At 54.4% G+C, this 17,240-nt stretch overlaps 4 protein-coding genes across 4 annotated transcripts; 2 read left to right on the top strand and 2 right to left on the bottom strand.

The window, feature by feature from the left end:
• The first annotated feature begins 595 nt into the window (after nucleotides 1-595).
• Nucleotides 596-3,584, top strand: GGS23DRAFT_257914 (uncharacterized protein). Its single transcript, XM_051512329.1, has 9 exons — nucleotides 596-1,004; nucleotides 1,078-1,101; nucleotides 1,184-1,231; nucleotides 1,294-1,346; nucleotides 1,402-1,895; nucleotides 1,953-2,030; nucleotides 2,087-2,204; nucleotides 2,278-2,761; nucleotides 2,849-3,584. Exons 1-9 carry the CDS (start codon nucleotides 837-839, stop codon nucleotides 3,395-3,397), a joined length of 2,016 nt encoding a protein of 671 aa, XP_051368712.1. The 5' UTR covers nucleotides 596-836; the 3' UTR covers nucleotides 3,398-3,584.
• Nucleotides 3,585-3,869: 285 nt separating this feature from the next.
• GGS23DRAFT_607203 (S-adenosyl-L-methionine-dependent methyltransferase) lies at nucleotides 3,870-4,673 on the bottom strand (the record flags this gene model as incomplete). The annotated part of the gene is made up of 3 exons (XM_051520013.1): nucleotides 3,870-4,084; nucleotides 4,139-4,592; nucleotides 4,650-4,673. The coding sequence occupies 3 exons, from the start codon at nucleotides 4,671-4,673 to the stop codon at nucleotides 3,870-3,872; spliced, it is 693 nt and encodes a 230-aa protein (XP_051368711.1).
• Nucleotides 4,674-5,489: 816 nt separating this feature from the next.
• GGS23DRAFT_599928 (uncharacterized protein) lies at nucleotides 5,490-7,527 on the top strand (the record flags this gene model as incomplete). Its single annotated transcript, XM_051518991.1, has 4 exons — nucleotides 5,490-5,965; nucleotides 6,029-6,559; nucleotides 6,654-7,238; nucleotides 7,341-7,527. 4 exons carry the CDS (start codon nucleotides 5,490-5,492, stop codon nucleotides 7,525-7,527), a joined length of 1,779 nt encoding a protein of 592 aa, XP_051368710.1.
• Nucleotides 7,528-9,093: 1,566 nt separating this feature from the next.
• On the bottom strand, nucleotides 9,094-10,793 carry GGS23DRAFT_258029 (uncharacterized protein). The gene is made up of 3 exons (XM_051512330.1): nucleotides 10,640-10,793; nucleotides 9,583-9,868; nucleotides 9,094-9,526 (listed from the first exon to the last, which is right to left on the bottom strand). Exons 1-3 carry the CDS (start codon nucleotides 10,647-10,649, stop codon nucleotides 9,280-9,282), a joined length of 543 nt encoding a protein of 180 aa, XP_051368709.1. The 5' UTR covers nucleotides 10,650-10,793; the 3' UTR covers nucleotides 9,094-9,279.
• Nucleotides 10,794-17,240: the final 6,447 nt, after the last annotated feature.

Raw genomic sequence — 17,240 nt, 5'->3', positions numbered from 1 at the left:
CTTCATCCGTCGACTATTGGATATCCAAGGGGGGGCGACGGGGGGCGAACGGAACTGCAGAATCAAGTTGTGGCCAGTCGTACGCAGCAATGCTTCCTTTCCTACGCCCAATTAGCATCGACGGTGCGGTTGTCCGGTACTGTCGGCCAGGGTCTATTGGTTCGAATAGGCTGTTCGATGCCGGCGGGACGGACAGGCTGGCGCCAGCAAATTGGGCAGCATGTGCTAGCAGAAACGTGGGCCAAGCCCTGCCCTGCCGAGCTCGACCATCAGCCCTATGTTCGAGATGTGTCACTTTCGCCATTCCCGACGCGTTCTAGTGTCTGGCCGCAGCGCGTGTTATCATCCATCCATACGTGAGCGGTCGCTGGCTTATAGCTGGCCTACCTACCGGGTATGTCCGTGTAGCGTTGGAAGCAGGGGGTCGCGCGACCGAGCCACACGAGCTTCTTCTGGTGAGGTATTAGTGAGGCACCCTGGGCTCCGAGCTTGCTCTAATATGTACGTAGGGACAAATGTGGACGACAACACAGCATGGTACCCACATCCAGCGAGAAGCTGAACAAAACACGATGCTGGACGTCGACAGGCGGGCCGCAGACAGGACCCGGTTCCTCCCCGGCCCATACATAGGCTGGGCACCATCGCAACCATTGACCCATTCGCCATCTCCATATAATCCCAGGAGGAGCCTCTTTTCTTGGCCTCGACTTTAATTTATCTCCCTCACCGTCCTTCTCTCGCCTCTCACAACTCTCTCCTCGATCCCCCGAGGGAGACGGCTTGCGAAGTCGTCCGCGGCATCTCCAAACGAAAAGTCAGAGAGAGAGCAAAAAATGACCCACCCAGATCTCGACTACTCCGGCCAGCGGCTGCCGCTGGTGGGCTCGCGAGTGGTCGAGTCTGAGGTGTCGGGACTCCGCGTCGTCCCCGGGCACCGCGGCCACGGCCACGATGGGGGCCAGCAAGAGAACGCGCCCGGCGATTCTCCCGAGTTCCTGAAGGTGACCTAACGCTTCCCCCCCCCGAGGTACATGCCTGCACGCTGCGTGGAACAGGACTAACTCGTTCTCTCAGACCGAAGCTGCTACCAATTTCGAGGTTCGCCCATCGTCCTGGCATCACACGTCTCGGCGTATCTGCCCACCCCTCCCTTACCCAGTGGCTGACCAGTAAATCTTAGTTGTTTTATGACCTGTGGTTCGTGGCCAACCTGAACGTGTTCACCAGCGTGCGTACTACTTCCTGTCTAGCCTGCGGATGGCGCCGAGAACTGACGACCTCCCGCTGCAGATACACGACATCTCCAACTTTGAGCGGTTCACCTCTTTCATCGGGTACATGGTGTAAGTGTGTGCGTCCCCGCCGCGCCGTTCCGACGCGGGCTAACCTCGCGTCTAGCCTGCTGTGGACGACGTGGCTGCTGACGACGCTCTACGACGTCCGGTTCACGGCGGACAGCGTGTGGGAGCGCTGCTGCAAGGCGGTGCACCTGGGGGTCATGATCGGGTTCGCCGAGATCGGCACCAACTTCGAGCCGGACAACCAGATCGTGTCCGTCTTCCGGACGATGGCGCTCTTCCTGGCCGTCTCCCGCTTCGTCCTCTTCCTGCAGTACGGCGTTGTCTTCCTCCAGATCCGCAAGTACGCCCACGGCAAGTGGCCCATGTTCCTAACCGCCACCCTCCACCTCTGCACTGCCGCCGTCTACTTCGGCGTCTCCTTCCGCTACAACCTCGGCAAGAGCAGCCGCGTCTTCCTCGTCTGGTACATCGGGGGCGTCGTCGAGATGGCCATGCACCTGTCCATCTCCCAGCTGTCCCACGTCCTGACCTTCGTCCACACGCACTTGGGGGAGCGCTTGAATCTTCTGACGCTGGTCATCCTCGGAGAAGGTGAGGGGAACACCTACGTTCTGGCGGCGTGAGGCGAAACTAATGAGGGTGCCATAGGCTGTATCATTCTCGCGAAGAGCGTGACTCTGCTCGTGAAGGACACCTATGTCAAGGATCACACGACAACCTTATGGAGTACGTCCAAACCACTCGACGTATATTCTGGCTGTAGCTGACGACGCCTCCTCTAGGTCCGTCCCTCATCGGTCTCGTCACGTCGGCTACTGCCTTGATCTACATAATCTTCCAGCTGTACTTCGACTGGATGCACGACGAGCACTCCATGTCGAAACGGCATCAAGTGTGGTGGTAAGTGACAGCCAGCATACCCCAAGGCCGCACCCTTTAGGCCTACGATTCCTGACTCGTGGGTGGCATGTAGGGCGGCTTTGCATTTGCCTTTCAACATCGCGCTCGTGCTCCTCCTCGAGGGCGCCAGCCAGTTCATCGTGTGGGCCCGGATCGCGGAGTCGACGCGGGCGGCGATCGCCAAGGTGGTGGAGGTGCAGTACACGCTCCCGGAGCGCTTCACGTCGCAGCAGATCTCGGACGCGCTCGCCGGCGTGGTCGAGCCGTTCCTGAAGAAGTACCAGCCCTACGACGTCCTCGAGACCTGGAACGACGTCCACGAGATATTCGACAACATCGCCGACATCCCCAACTCGTTCTGGGAGCAGAACCTGCCCTCCGACGACCCGCTGGCCGTGCAGTGGAGGGACGACTTGTCCGAGCTGGTAAACACCATGGTGAATGCCGTGTACAACGCCTTCGATATCAAACCAGAGGGCAGCAAGGACAAGGGGCCTAAGAGCGAGTACTGGCAATCCGAAGCTACCATGGAGATCGCCCGGAGGTTTATTCTTGTTGTAAGACAGCGCTGTCGTCTCTCTGCATCCTTTTCCTTTCGTCCGCCTTCGTCCGGGCCCAGACTAACTCATTCATTGCACCCATAGTACATCTACTCTTTCGCCTGCGCAGGCATCGTCATGCTCTTCATGACGATCATGCACGTCATCTCGAAGCGGAAGGGGTGGTCGCCCTTCAACATCTTCCGGACCGCCGTGTGCATCTCCATCGCCCTCATCCTGTCGCTGCTCACCGTGATCGCGGCCAACCGGGACGCCGTGATCAACAAGACCAAGGAGTACACCGCCTTCGTCGGCAGCGTCTGGATGCTGCCCGTCATCACCATCTTCTACTTCGTCGCCCTCGTCCTGACCCACGTCCCGCACCCGTCCGGGTTCTGCACCGGTGCGTATAAGCGGGGCGCGTATAAGGAGGTGGCGGCCCACAGGGAGAAGCCGGTGTCGGCGGCCGTGCCGCTGAGGATTCCCCTGGGGGAGTACGAGGGGGCCCGAGGACACAACATGGTATCGCCCCCTCCCGCGCCGCCCCAGTACGAGGAACACAGAGTCCGGCCCATATCCGGAAACCCTAGTGGTGGGAATCGGCACTATCCGGCCAACCGACACCGAGAGGCCCGTAGGGAGCAACGGCGATAGCCTCCCGGCGAGACGGCGACGGTGACTCTGAGACGGAGTAGTACCATTGACACACGTGATGCCGAAGCCCTGCGAGTGGGCGGGCTTGTGGAAGTTGAGGGCCCCTAATACTTGGTTTTGAGCGGGAGGGTTTCGAGCATGGCGTTGGAGGATTGAGGCAATGCGGGCAGTTCACGCACCTAGACCATATTAGAGACAGATGTCCGTAAGCTAGACCGATGTACTTCTCTTGCGTTCTCGTGAGATACTTTCGGGGGGCCCGAGTTTTGAGCAGAGTGATCGGAGAGGGAAGTTTAGGTTATTATTCAGCGCCATTAGAAATACACCCTCATGATGCTCCTGCAAACTAAGGACCTCGTTTAAAGCCTCTTTTGATGTGTAGAGCATTATTAGTACTCTCCTGCCAAAAGCGGCTGATCAATCCAGTGAGACCTGAATGCGCCATCGACCCCCCTTTCCGCACCCGGGGCTTCTATGCGCCCTTCTTCCCGAGGTATACGGAAAGCAGAAGACCTCCTTCGTACGGGGCTGTCGTCGTCTTGAATCCGTTGGCGGGAGCTTCCAGGAAGTCCACTAGGTCCTTGTACCCCTTGGACGCGGCGATGACGTTGTCCGCAGCGACTATGGCCCCGACCTTCAGCCGTGGATGGACGAGACGAAGAGTCGGCAGAGCCAGAGGCGTCCAGACTACGAGGTGTTAGATCAACTCATCTCCCTACGTCCCCGTGAAGGAACGCTCACTGTCAAGCAACAGGAAGTCGATCTGCTCAGGCAGATCCGTCTTGAGGGTTTCGCGTAAGTCGCCCTCTCGCAGCTCGATCCATTTCTCGACGTCGTCTCCGGCGGCCCTCCAATGCTCCCGAGCTCGCGCCGCCTTGGTCGGCTCGTTCTCGGTCGCGATGACCTTGGCGCTCTGGGCGGGCGCCAGGCCCGCGTTCTGCCCCACGGCGAGGGCTAGGTATATCGTGCTCAGGCCGAAGGAGGTCCCGGCCTCGACGACGAAGCGGGCCCCCGTGGATCGGAGCAAGAGATACACCAAGGCGCACTTGTCGGGGTCCAGGGCCACGAACTTCTCCAACGCATCCGTGATCGGCCCGCTCGTGCTCACGAACGGGCTCTCGGAAAGAGCTTGCTTGTGCAGGTCCCGGAGCACTTGGAGCACTCGAGGGCTAGCGTCTATGGAGGCGAGCGTAGTCTAGATTATGGGGAATTCGGCCATGGTGGGTGGTATGTCGGTATACTCTTTGCTGACCGAGAGCAGGGATAGTAGGGGCATAGGAGCAAACTCGGCACGCTTTATATCTCGTGAACTACCCCGAAAGGTATACCGGCAATAGCGGGCGGGGATCCCAGACCTCGGCTCTCCGCCCCGGTACGGCCAAGACGGATATGACTTAGTATTAGTTAAGTCACATTCCACGTCTCCTGTATCGGCCGCCCGCAGATGGTCGTGAAAACTATTCCGTACACGTGAGATTCCATCATTTGCGTTTCCCCGATGTTTACCGGCGTAATCCGACTCACTCCGGATCTTTCTAGGTCTCTTAAGTCTACCGCAACTACAAGCAACTACACCTAATAACTAATGAAGTTTATCGTCTACAATTATTTCACAGGAGGCCTGTAACTCGAAAACCGATCTTACCTCCAGAGCTATTTGTATTGGGACAATGATAAACACATACGGTAATTAGATCGCCATATGTTAACATCGAATGTTATTCTGCGAGGCTTGCCGGTGGCTTCGTGATGTGCTATATCCCACGAACGGGCATCCAGTCCAACGATTACGTTCTAAGCTCTTGTGTTGAGACTGAAGGCTTTAGATATGTCAAGACCTCCCGTATTGCTTTGACCATAGAAATGCGGCGGCTAAAGGGATCGATCGTTCACCCTGGATGTTTGCCCCTCATGCGGAGTGAGATCCCACCGGTTGGTCCGGGTAGGAGGCGGTTCGAAATATTATATCCGGGTAATTGGTATGGGATTCGTCATATAAGTATGCGTCAATATGAGGCTAGTGTTCGTCGTTCGAGAGACATCCTCTCAACTGATTGCAATATTAGTACGCTGTCAATTGCCCGGGCCGCACATGTCTATACTTCGAATGCTCTTATGGGCGCGCATCGTTAGCAAAGTCATGTTAGCGGGATCACAACCAAAGGGGACGCTCGTTACTCTTGGGTCTCTTCTCATATCCCTGCCCGTGGTGTTGGCTAATGTTTCCTCCACATTTGCAGTCGTTGATCCTCCGAGTCACCCCGACGTGCCTCCACCGGACCTGCCTACCAGCTGCTACGTAAATTCGTTCGGCTCCCCAATTTTAGAGATTCATTCCTTTTATTCCACCCAGGATGATGGCGTAGCGGTTAGGTTCAATTTCTCAACTAGCATCGACGCCGTCAAGTTTGATTGTTCAGGTCACGCCAGTGGAATAGGGGAGAGGACTGTGAGAGGCGACTGCGATGTTGTCGAGGGCGACAGTCATCACACTTCCGAATTCACGTTCGATATTTCGACCCGCAGCGTCGATGTCTACCAAACCTGGACATGCAATGACAACAAGGCGTGAGCAGAGAAGCCCATACAAGTTAACCGACTCCCGAATACTGACCTCGGTTGGTGTGTAAGATTCGGCGACTTCGCCGGTACCGGAACCGGAGTGCTGCCTCTCGAGTGCGACGGGGAGACTTGCCGAGGGGGCGGTGTCAGACTTCTCATGGCCCTGCTTAAGCCCGTGGCCTTTACGCCGTACATACCGCCGCCACCGGATGGACACGATACTCCGGGCTGCGCCTCGGCGGCTCCCGCTTGGGACATTTCGCACTTCGAGTGGCGCATGGGGGGCAGGGGATGGCAAAACCCCGTCATTCCTGTGAACATCACGTTTATCAGCGCCGCCGCCCACATCAAGATCAACATGACGAATCGTGCCAACGGCCAGGACTACTCCTGTGACGTCTCGCCCCTCGATAGCAGATTGGCCAACATCACCGAGTTCCCGTACGACAACCCGTCGCCAGGCCCGATATGGGTTGAGTGCGAGGCCCGGTCGCCCGATCGCAACTACATGACTCGGACGAACTTCCAAATCGATACCGTCGCCAGGACGCTCTCGATCGACCAGACATGGTACTGCGACGACGAAGACGTGGCATCTCCGTACGTTGACTCCTCCCACCCTCTAGGCGGGGCCCTCTTCCGGGCTGTACGTCCCCCTCCTCCCAAGCTCCAGCTAACGGCTCCGTCTTTCCAGGGTCCAGAGGGTCGCCACGGGGACCGTCGCGTTGCCTGAGCTGGAGTGCCAGGAGCGGGAGGTCTTCGTGCCAGATGACCACACGGCGTTCACGGGGGAGCCGGTGATCAACGGCAGCACGTGCGGCGCGGCGGCGGGGGGCTTCGCGGTGGCGGCGGGGGCGGAAACGCGGAACGAGATGGCGCCGTACGCGCTGGCGCTGCCGCGGCCGGGAGCCGAGAGCTGCACGCTGACCTCGTTCGACCCGGGGCGCCAGCGCTTCGAGCTGGACCTGTACTTCAAGCTGGCGTGGTGGTACTTCAGCGGCGAGACGCGGTACGTGGACGCAGACGACGGGCGGCCCGCCGGCGGGCTGTCCTGGGTCGCGTACTACGCGGCGGGCGGCGCGCGCCCCGTCCGCTGCGACGGCTGGGACTCGCGCCTCAACCCCAACGGCACCACCTACGACCCGCGCTACTGGTTCGCCTGCCTGCCGCACCCCGACGACCCCGCCGCCCGCGGCGCCCGCGCCAACTTCGACCCCGACGCCCGCGCCGTCACGCTCCAGGTCGCCTGGGCCTGCGCCGACAAGAGCCCCGGCCGCCCGTGAGTAGCTCCCCTCTCCCCCTGAGGCACAATACCCCGCGCCCGATATGACCACTTGGATATGCACACGTGCGTGGCTGCGCTGACTCGCCTCCTCCGCAGCATCGCGTTCAACGCGACGGGGCGCCTGGTGCTTCCGGACCTAGCGTGCGAGCACTCGCACTCGGAGCTGGGCGGGAACTCGTCCGACGAGACACGCTGCGAGTACCCGAAGGAGTGGGACAACGGCAAGGCCGCGCTCCCGCTCGAGGACATCCGGTGGGCGATTGAAGAGGCTCTGCCGGCATAAGATATCGGGGCGGCAATCGGCGACGGGAGTGTTTGTGCTCTTGCCGTACGTCGTAGACGGCGTAAGAGACGTTCCGAGTTATTGCTGAGATGAATGAAGCTGTCTAATCTAGAAACGATTCGTGCGATTGCCTTCCCCTTGTTACCTATGTAGTTGGACTGCGGCGCCTACTCGGTATATTCCTCTGGCTTACTACCCAGCGTAGGCATCTAGATACCTGAGGTCTTGAAGGCAGGTTGGCGCGAGCAAAATGAACGCATTTTCTGGAGTTCTGTGAGCAACTCTACAGCAAGTAGAGCTGCCTTGCCTTCGCAAGACATCGGAGGGAAATTCAATTGGGAGTGAGCACGGCTCACACCTCAAAGCTGAAGAATGGAATGGGAAACCTCCCTATGTCAGAGGCACAGGAATTTTGAAAACTCTGGGAACGGCATCGATGTGTGCGTGGGGTGTTTTGCCCTCGTAGTTGGTTCGTCGGATAGGTTCCGAAAGTGTCCCAAGATTGTGCGATTAGCGGGTTAGTTAGGGCATCCCTCCCTGTTCTGTCCGCCTGACATGGCGGCCTGTATGGAGTCGCCCAGCTTCTCCCCACTCGTCTAATTTCTTGCCGTCTTGAACCGCCGCCTAGTATCGACAATAAACTCTACGCTGCCACGGCGAAATGCATGCGCCAAGTTGATGCCCGACTAGTAATAGGGAGTAGTCGTTAGTTGGTAAGTAATATGCATGAGCCCGAGGCTCTGCCTAGAGTCGCTGGTTGAGCAGTGTTCGCGATAGATGCCCGCCTGTCTTGAGATATACCTAATAGCCTGCTTAGCCCATCATCTCAAATCACCCCTTCATGCCGCTGCCGTGAACGTGGGACCTGGGTCGACTCTGGTTAACCAAGCCGAACCGTCTGCCTTGGGGGGCCTAGATCGATATCCAATGTTAGAACAACCGTGTCGACCTAATCGCATTTCACTAGTCCTAGCCGAGCCTCCTAAGCGTTGCACGGGCTCCGAGCGACTCGGAGCGCTCTCATGGAAGGGCCAATTTATTGCATTGAGCGAAACGATATAGGTGGGAAGCCTGTCTCTCTGTTCACCTCTCTGCTAGCCACGAACAAGATATATACTCCGAACCTCATTTGTGCTGTGCTGATTTCCAGGTAGTTCATCTAGTGCCAGTCGTTAACCATCATTAAAGATTATACTCATATGTACAGAAAAAAAAATGGTATCATCCGGTGTAATAATGTAGCCCTTTCTAAACATAAAGTTCTTTTTTTTTTCTTTCCCTTATGCTGATGGGTCCTTTTGCTAGCATGGCGCACGTTCATATTCTGTGCTTCCGACCACCCGTAGGATGGGCGCACTAATCCGCAACGACCCGTGAGCATTCCGCGTGCCCGGCCGAGACTGTCAACTTGGCCGCGCTTACGTTTATTTCGTAGGCAACTCGTACATTTTCGGGGGCACGGCGCTAAGTTCGGAGGGCGGGTGGTCGTCGCGCAGCCGCAGGTCTCCGCGAGAGTACGGCGGTATTTGGTGCTCCCTTAGGAACAAGGCCTTGGATGACCTCCTGCGGCGCCATAAAAACCAAGCCAAAGTTGCTACGAGGATGACGGCAACGGCCGCGCCCACGCCGACGCCTGCGGCTTGGCCCGCGGTGAGGGACGAAGACTCTTGAGCCGGCGGCCTCTCGGAATCGCTACCCGGCGTGGTGGTAGCCGCGATCGTAGAGCTGGTCGTCGCGGTCTGTGCTTACGGGTCAGCAAGGCGCTGCGAGCGAGGAAGAAAAGCGGTAGGAACGGACCGGCGTCGTGTACATCAAGGCTAGCGCGAACAGGTGCTCGTTGGTGCTGCGGACTCGCGACTCGGCGGCGATAGTATTGGCCGCGAAGGCGGTCCGCGTGACGACTATATTGCCGCTGGCAGCGTGCCGCGACTGGCAACGGAATTGGATGGCGTGCGGCCCGGTATGTAGAGACTGAGGTAGGCAGCTAAAGCTATAGGCACTACGAAGCAGATCCGGGGTTAGTTCTGGAGGGTTTCAACGGGCGTTTCGGCATACGTAGGACAACACGTCACCGGTGCGTTGAAGTCCGGCCCCCGACAAGCAGAGGTGTACTGGGGAGGGCATCCGGTGGCCTCGTAGGTGACGGCGGAAGCCCACGGAGTCGGGAGGCAGTCAGTAATCTGCGAGGGCCCCCCGAGCACTGTTCGCGCATCTCTCGGCGCTTGATAATCCCATATCCAGTAGTCGTTTATCCGCAAACAGGCCTGGTCGGGGGGAGCCCAACCGGCGGATATGGTCGGGGTTGCCATAGCTCGAGCGGTAGAGTCGAATTCGAGTCGGTCTAGGCGATGATGAGCGACGACTATCTGGTGTGGTGCAGTGTGGCATAGTATGGCAGTATGTGTGGAGCAGAGAGAAAGGAAGAGAGGGGAGACAGGAGAAAGGGAGAGGGCGACGGTTTTGATGTGGATTGATGTGTTGATGTGGATGGATGGCCGGTAAGCGCTATGCCTCCGCCCCTGCACGCTGGGCCACGCGCTCTGGTGTAGTTGATAAGTCTTGACACGCGCAGCCAAGAAGACTTGGCTCCCAGTCGACCACGGGTGTTGCGCACCGCCTCCGGGACGCCGAAGGGAGCGATCGAGGGCGAAGGCGTAGTTAGAACGGGCGGGCGGAGGATGGCGAGATTCGCTGATTACACGGCGAGACGGGCGTGGGCGGCCACGAGGGCATCCATCCTGCGTGGTAATATGCCGTAGACACGATATAGATATGTATCGCAGGCCGGGGAGAAGGGGAAATTCGCCATGGGTAGGTAGCTAGGCCCTCTTGTGTACCTGCAGGAATATAGATAATCTTAAGGTGAGGGTGGATCCGATTCTCTACCCGCTCACTAGGGGCAGGCAGGCAAATCCCCCTTAGTCGGAATTGGTCAGGGCCGAAACGAAGCAAGTATGTGAGGCAAGTAGGTAGACAGCTAGGTATGTAGACAGCATCGGCAGCGGGAGCGCGGTGATGAGGCCTGAATGGGGTTGATCAGCGTAGAGGCGAGAGAGGAAGAGTGTGGGTTGCAACGCAGCCAGCCGCGACAGGAGGTAATAGTAGATAGTACCTATAGACATTGCCACCACCAACACCACCACCCTTCTACCAGCCTTTAGTTAGCCTTCCTCTGCAGGATCGATCTCGCCTACCCGCTGCGTGCACGCTGCATTCGATAGGAGGTAGGTAAACATTGATGCTCAAAGAAGATGGGTTGGATGTAGGTCAAATCCGTTGTGATTAAGTACCTGCTAAGTTACTTGACATAAGCGCCCCGACCTTACTTACCCCTTACAGGTACCGAATCCTTCAGGGCGCGGCCGGGCTTGGCCCATCCTACGCGCCCTTGGCGCCAAGCCTACATCATTGCACCTTTTATACACCTGTATCCAGGAGGTAGGTACCTATCTAGGTACCTAACCCTACCTGTAAGCGTGCCCGCTCAGGGCCTCTCAGGCTGCGCACCTCCGGTACATATAGGTAATTAGGTAATGCCCTTCTCGCCATCCACCCGTCCATCCACCATCTTTCACTCTTTTCTCTCCCCCTTCTTCTGCATCCTCCCACCGCGGCAGCCACACATCCGGAAACAATCTAGAAACCCGTCCGTCTCGACCGATGGTTGCTTGAGCCCCCTTAGACGCCATGACGAACAGTGTAGCATTGGCAGCGGCGGCCGTCTTCCCGTAACCGTGTCAACGTGCCTGGTCGCCCCGTGGCTGATCTGCCAGGCTACGGAAGCCCGCGAAGTGTCCTCGTGTTGAGGCGGCATTCCGAGAAGACCCAACCCGGGATGGCTCTCGCCGGTGGACAGAAGAGACTGGACGAATGAGCGAGCGGCTTTCGTTGTGGCGACCAGTCTTGCAGCACCGCACTCAACGCGGACCGCATGGTGGAGAACACAGCACCCGCACCGAATCTCTGAGACATACTCTCCCTTTCTCGTCCCAGTCGATGCGCTCCGCCGTCCCTTGCGCTACGTGAAGACTATAGTATAGACATATCAGGTAATCCGACAGCCGACGACCTGCTGTTTCGATAAGATCGATTTCACCGTTGCCTATTCGAGACCCAAGATTCGAGTCCCACATGTCATCATCCTCGTATAAGCAAACCACAGGGGCTTGGCAGACAACTTGACAACGATACGGTACTACGACCAATCAATCGACTCGACGAAGAGCACAGGATGTGAGGCTCGCCGGCGAATCGGCCGTTGACCAAGGGAACGCGCGCGCTCGTTCAATTGACTGCCATAAGAGGGCGCCCATCCAAGCCGGAGAATCGGGCAAACTCTCGAGCCAGGCTTTCCGCCTCTAGCGGACTGCTGTTGCACATCGATGTGCGTGAGGGTGGACAGGGTGAAGGGCAGAGGGAACAGAACATCCGATCAAAGCTGACGCGCAGTGGCCCGGGCCGCCAACTCCGCCTAATAAGATGAGATCAGCTCTAGGACGAGCTGTAGTGAATCACCTTGTATTAGCAAACCCGACGGTGAGATCGACGCAGGCCGCGCGCTGCTAGCCGTTCGAAGCCGACGCATTCCCCACGCGTTGGGTATGTAGATCCATGGATAAGACATGTTCATGTGCGTGTATGTGCACCCAAGCCAGTGGCGCCCAGGGCTGCCCGTTGGTTACATTAGGCGTGTCCGACCCGGGAGACGCGGCGTCTGCGTCCGCCATTGGCCCTTACCCTCGACTCCTCCCGGGGCGTAATCCTCATTTGATGTCCCGACTCCCCGTCGGGGTAGTTGTCGACGTCGATCGAGGCCTTCTCGTCCGAGCCGGAAAGAAATCCCCTTCGTCGAAGTACGGGCATGGTCACAACGGAAACTACGCAAGGGGGTGGCACGCTTAGCGACAGCGTAGACCTGTATTAGAATACTAAACGAGGATCGTAGAGCGGTCGTTGCTTCTTCGGCTCAGTGATTCCCGTATGTAATGAGTTATCCTATCATAGGAGCGGAGGGGAGATAGAAATTATGCGGGGATGAGAAGATAAACTGAGGACTGTGGCGATTATCCTTCAGCCTCAAGTTGTTATTTTATAGCCAAGGGTGTCGTCGTTTTCTTGTGTTGTTGCTCCCCCTATACACTATTATCAGATTGAGTCGAACCTGCAATCCCCCCACCAACTTCGTCCCCCTTATGCCCTTGCCATGGAGAGGCACCGTTGCCACTGTGTCCGTGATAATGAACCAGACAGCTACTGCGGGGATATCTTGGGGTAGGACATGTCACTCGACTAATAAGCTAGGGCACCCCTTTACGGGCCACCCCTTTACGGACTACCGCGTTAGGACCTACGAACGCGCCTTTTAACGCGACGCCCTTACTTAAATAACCTATAATTTCTCGGTTAGTTTTAATCTTTAGTAATTCCTTTTGCCATTAATCTCTTCCTAATTTCTTACTAATTAAGATAGTATCTTTAAAAGAATAATAAATCCGTACGTAAGCCGCTATTCGGAAAATAATATGCGGTATTAGTATCCGATAAGCTACCCGTTTATATAGCGTCCCTCGATCTTACCTATTACGTCGTTTCGCCGGTAGATTAACGAAATAAGAGCTAAATAAGAATCGGTAAGCTTTATTACCGATCTTAAAAGCTAAATTAACTCGTTAGGTTATTTCGTAAGCTAGGTTAAGCTTCGCGCCGGCTTTTATTTAATTTAGGTTTATAACCGAACGCTTATTAAATCCCGACGGCGGCTCTAAAAAGCTAGGGAAGTACTAGCATTACCGTTTTTTAAAGCGAAACCCGGAGGTTAAGGCTTCTACGGTTAAGATCGTCGATTATAAGTAGATTAAAGGCGCTACGGCGGTAAATATTAACCTCTTTTTCGACCGATTAAAAGCTCCCGAATTATTAGCCATTTCTCCCGAGCGCTTCTTTAACGCCGACGAGATAGGCATCGTATAAGGCGTTACCGGTAATTACTAGGTAATTTCCGAAGCTAATACCTATATAGTACTTAAGAAAGGCGTCGAAAAAGGTTAATAAATTATTACTCTTAAGTATATAGGCTTCGGCGGAAAGCCTCTTCTTCCTTTAATACTTTTTAGGGATATCGACGTTTAGGTTTAATAATTTCCTAACGATTCTTATAATCTTTAGGAGAATTAACGGTTCTAAGCGTTATTTAAAAGATAAATTAATAATAATATCGCGTTAAGTTAACTTATAAATATCTTTATTCCTTATATTCGGGCTTATTTCGGTAATAAATAAGTCGTTTTAATTTACGACGGCTATAAATCGTATACCTACGACGCCTTTCTTACGTATTATCTTTAAAATAAAATATAGTTCGTTTTTTATTAGCCTTACTATAATTACGTCGTATAGGTTTTAAATATTAGGATATTCGGGTTATTAAAAAAACGGCTTAAAAGCCTCCTTAAAAAGAGCTAAAGTACGAATTTAAACCTATATCCTATTAAGGTCGATATATTAAAGATATACCGATAGGCTAGGATCGATATAATAACTTCTCGAATTATTAAAAGAGCTTAAAAAACCTTTAGGATTTATCCTAGAAATCGTAAGAAGCCGTTATCGTCGAGATTCGTAATTATAAAGGATAAGAGTATTCCTAGATCTCGGCCGAAACGGTCGAAGGTATCGGAAGTTATCGAAAGGCCGAAAATACCTAATTTCCTAACGTTATTAGCTCTAAAGTACGTTAATATACCCTTAAACGGCTAGGAATTACGAAATATTATTTAACGGTTTATCCTTATTAATTCTAGGGCTAAGGTCGTATCTTAGCGGTTATTTATTCGGAAAACTAACGGTACCTTCGACCGGTAGGCTAATAAAATCGTAACTCTTAAAACCTAGCTTTAATATAAAATCGTTAAAAACGATAAAGCCATTATTAAGATACGGAAGAAGGTATACCTAGCGCTAGGGAAGCGCTTCGTTCGTATAGCGGATATACGGCGGGTAAAAAGGTCGTTAAAAAATAAGGTAATATATAAGGACGAAGCAAGCGATGAGGAGGTACCTAGAGAGGTTAAAATAACGCTAGAAACGCCTAAAAACGAGGTATCGTAAGCGGAGGACTATATCGAAGTTATAACGCCGGAATTAAAGGATTTTAATTAATTTTAGTAATATAAATAGCTTTAATTATTAACGTAGTAGTTACTAGGTAATGCTTAATTTAGGTAGCCCGTAAAGAGGTAGCTCGTAAAGCGGTAACCTAACTTAGTGAACATTACCTTACTCTATAGGCATCGCGATACTATCCTAGCAAAACTTATACCGTAAACTATATCCGCCTTCAACCTAACTATTCAAATCCGATAATGATCACGCCGCTGTTTATTATCAAAATGCCGACGGAGCGCAGCAGATATTGATCTACCCTTTATTATTCTTGCCTTAGTAAGGAGGATATGTTTAATGGTCATATTAACATTTGTCGCGTAAAACGTAGACGCCCACATTCACGCTTTGCGTATATAGGCTTATAAGGGCTGATACCGTACGTAATAACACTCTATATCTCAAGGTAGCAATAGTTGAGATTCCTCACCGAAGTTATGTAACGGCACAAGGGCGAAAAGCCTTGTGAGGGTGCGTGTATGCGTTTCTTTTCTGTCCTGGAACGAGTTACAGATTTCCGGGGGTCCAATCCATTATAAACCTGATCTCAACCCATCATATCAAGAAGGAAAGAAAATAAACACTTCATACTGTTAGAGACTTTTCTGAGAATTATCCCATCAACGAAGTGTGAAGTGGAGGTCTCCGCGAGAACCGCAAACACCAGCCATGCCATATCCCCCCTCGTTAGAGGAACGTTTACGAGCGTAGCTGTTTACCAGATGTACGAATGCTCCAGTCAAGTCCAACAGTGCGAGAAATACCATGCCCACCTATCTGCTCAAGCATTTATCTACTTTTACCGAAGTCAGCGTCTCTTACTTGCACTACAACTATAGCTCTGAGAATGAAGGCCCGAGAGTAGCCTGTCACCTCGTACGCTTGCGATAGGCCTAGAGCGTAAACTTGGATCGCTATAGTGACCCGCCTGGAACAATACGTTGAAGGGGCTATGCTGACCGGCTTCAAGTGGAATTCAAATCGGCGAGACTCGGCAGCTGTGCAGCGCGATGTTATGTCACCAAAGTTCCACCGTAAGTGTTTGGCCCACGAACGGCAGAGCCGGTAGCGGGGTCAATTCTATTATGATACAGATTACCGTTAGAATCGTGCAACTGAAAGAGCGGGAAGAAACAACCGTCGCCTTCACCAGCCTTACTCTCAACGCTGCAATCACGCTATAGCAAGAGCGTTAGATGTCGAAATAGACACCTGGATTATGCACCTTCGGGAACTAGCAGTCCCGGCGCTGCTGTGACAACTTGCGAACTTCACCTTTGCGAGCTGGGCCAATCATCGCCTCAAGTGGGCCTTGACCGTCTGGATCCGGTGTCTAGATTGGAAGGATTCAGACTTGGACTTCTAGGACTTTGCTGCTTCATGGCAGCACAGGTCAAGCTTGAGCGGGTAAATTATACGGACGTGGCTATTTGAAGCGGGTACTCCGAGGACATCTTGGCTCCCCAGCGTACGTGACGCAAGATGACATGTTAGACGGTGCCGCAAACGAATGCAAGACCCTCTGGGATGTCGAGAACTAGGAGAAGACGGGGGCGGGAAGGCTATCATTAATATCCAGCCGAAGAGGAGCCAATATCATAGGTGGGCCGACGTTGTTATTCGGGCCAGCTTTTTACAAATCGTTACCTACTGTTAAGATTCTCCTCCCAATCATACGCAAGACAAACCCACGATGCCGATATATGTTCCTGACCGTGTCAATGGATAACGATGCGGTCTACATAGGTACAAGCAGGACTGAGGTGCAGCCATGCTATTATTGACCATCAGTCGGGGCTTGCCTATAAGCAGGACATGCCTACCCTATCACGACGATGGCTACTCAACCAGCAATGGTTGTCCGCATTGCAAGCTTGGCTCCGGTCCTAAGCCCCCCAGTGCAGGACGAGCCGTAGAGGCTAGACGGTGCGGCTAACCACTGCCATGTTCTATTCCGGGTCCGTAGTCCTAGTCGCCGGGGCAGGGTTACGGTGGTGGCTCCGCACGTGGGCGTCGTTTATTAATAGGAACACTAGACAACGCCAAGGGACTTGGCACAAAAACAAAATAGGCGTGGAGTGAAGGCGATACCTGACTGGACGAGGGCTCGACGCCCTAGCCACATAGTACTAACAAATACTGCTTCCTAATATCACCACTAGGCTTCACTAGCACTAGTAACGAGTGAGCTCGGTCTTTCTGTGCTGGCCTATCGTATATGGGCGAGCCGGCCGTGCAATGGGCCCACCCCCGGCATCCCGACCTCCATCGTAAAGCCATGCTAGGACCGGGGGGGATAGACTGCACGGTGGGTCTGTGATGGACACAGCATGCGGTTCCTAGCTAGCAGGCTCATGCGCCTCACTTCTCCGCCTTCTCGGCTCTTGGTTTAGCGCTGCATATCCTCGCTGCCTTGACCAGTGAGCCTTTGGGGGGGGGGGGGCTTTCTGTGTCCCATGCTCAGCCGCGCTGTGTACGATGGCATGTCAGCGGGCGGACACAGGCTATGGTGTGTTGCGGGTGCTTGGCTGGTAGCCTCATGGCGGACGGGC

The sequence above is a fragment of the Durotheca rogersii genome, assembly GCF_024521655.1.
Source record: "Durotheca rogersii strain YMJ 92031201 chromosome Unknown GGS23scaffold_27, whole genome shotgun sequence".
Classification (NCBI taxonomy): domain Eukaryota; kingdom Fungi; phylum Ascomycota; class Sordariomycetes; order Xylariales; family Xylariaceae; genus Durotheca; species Durotheca rogersii.
The sequence above is the reverse complement of the archived record's forward strand: the minus strand, read 5'-3'. Positions and strand labels throughout refer to the sequence as shown.

Excerpts from the sequence above, each read along its gene's own strand:
- GGS23DRAFT_257914 (XM_051512329.1), top strand. The coding sequence starts at position 837 with ATGACCCACCCAGATCTCGACTACTCCGGCCAGCGGCTGCCGCTGGTG. Across the intron at positions 2,031-2,086 it reads TCACACGACAACCTTATGGA|GTCCGTCCCTCATCGGTCTC; the intron begins GTACGTCCAAAC and ends CGCCTCCTCTAG. Across the intron at positions 2,762-2,848 it reads CCCGGAGGTTTATTCTTGTT|TACATCTACTCTTTCGCCTG; the intron begins GTAAGACAGCGC and ends TTGCACCCATAG.
- GGS23DRAFT_258029 (XM_051512330.1), bottom strand. Across the intron at positions 9,527-9,582 it reads CCGGTGACGTGTTGTCCTAC|TGCCTATAGCTTTAGCTGCC; the intron begins GTATGCCGAAAC and ends TCTGCTTCGTAG.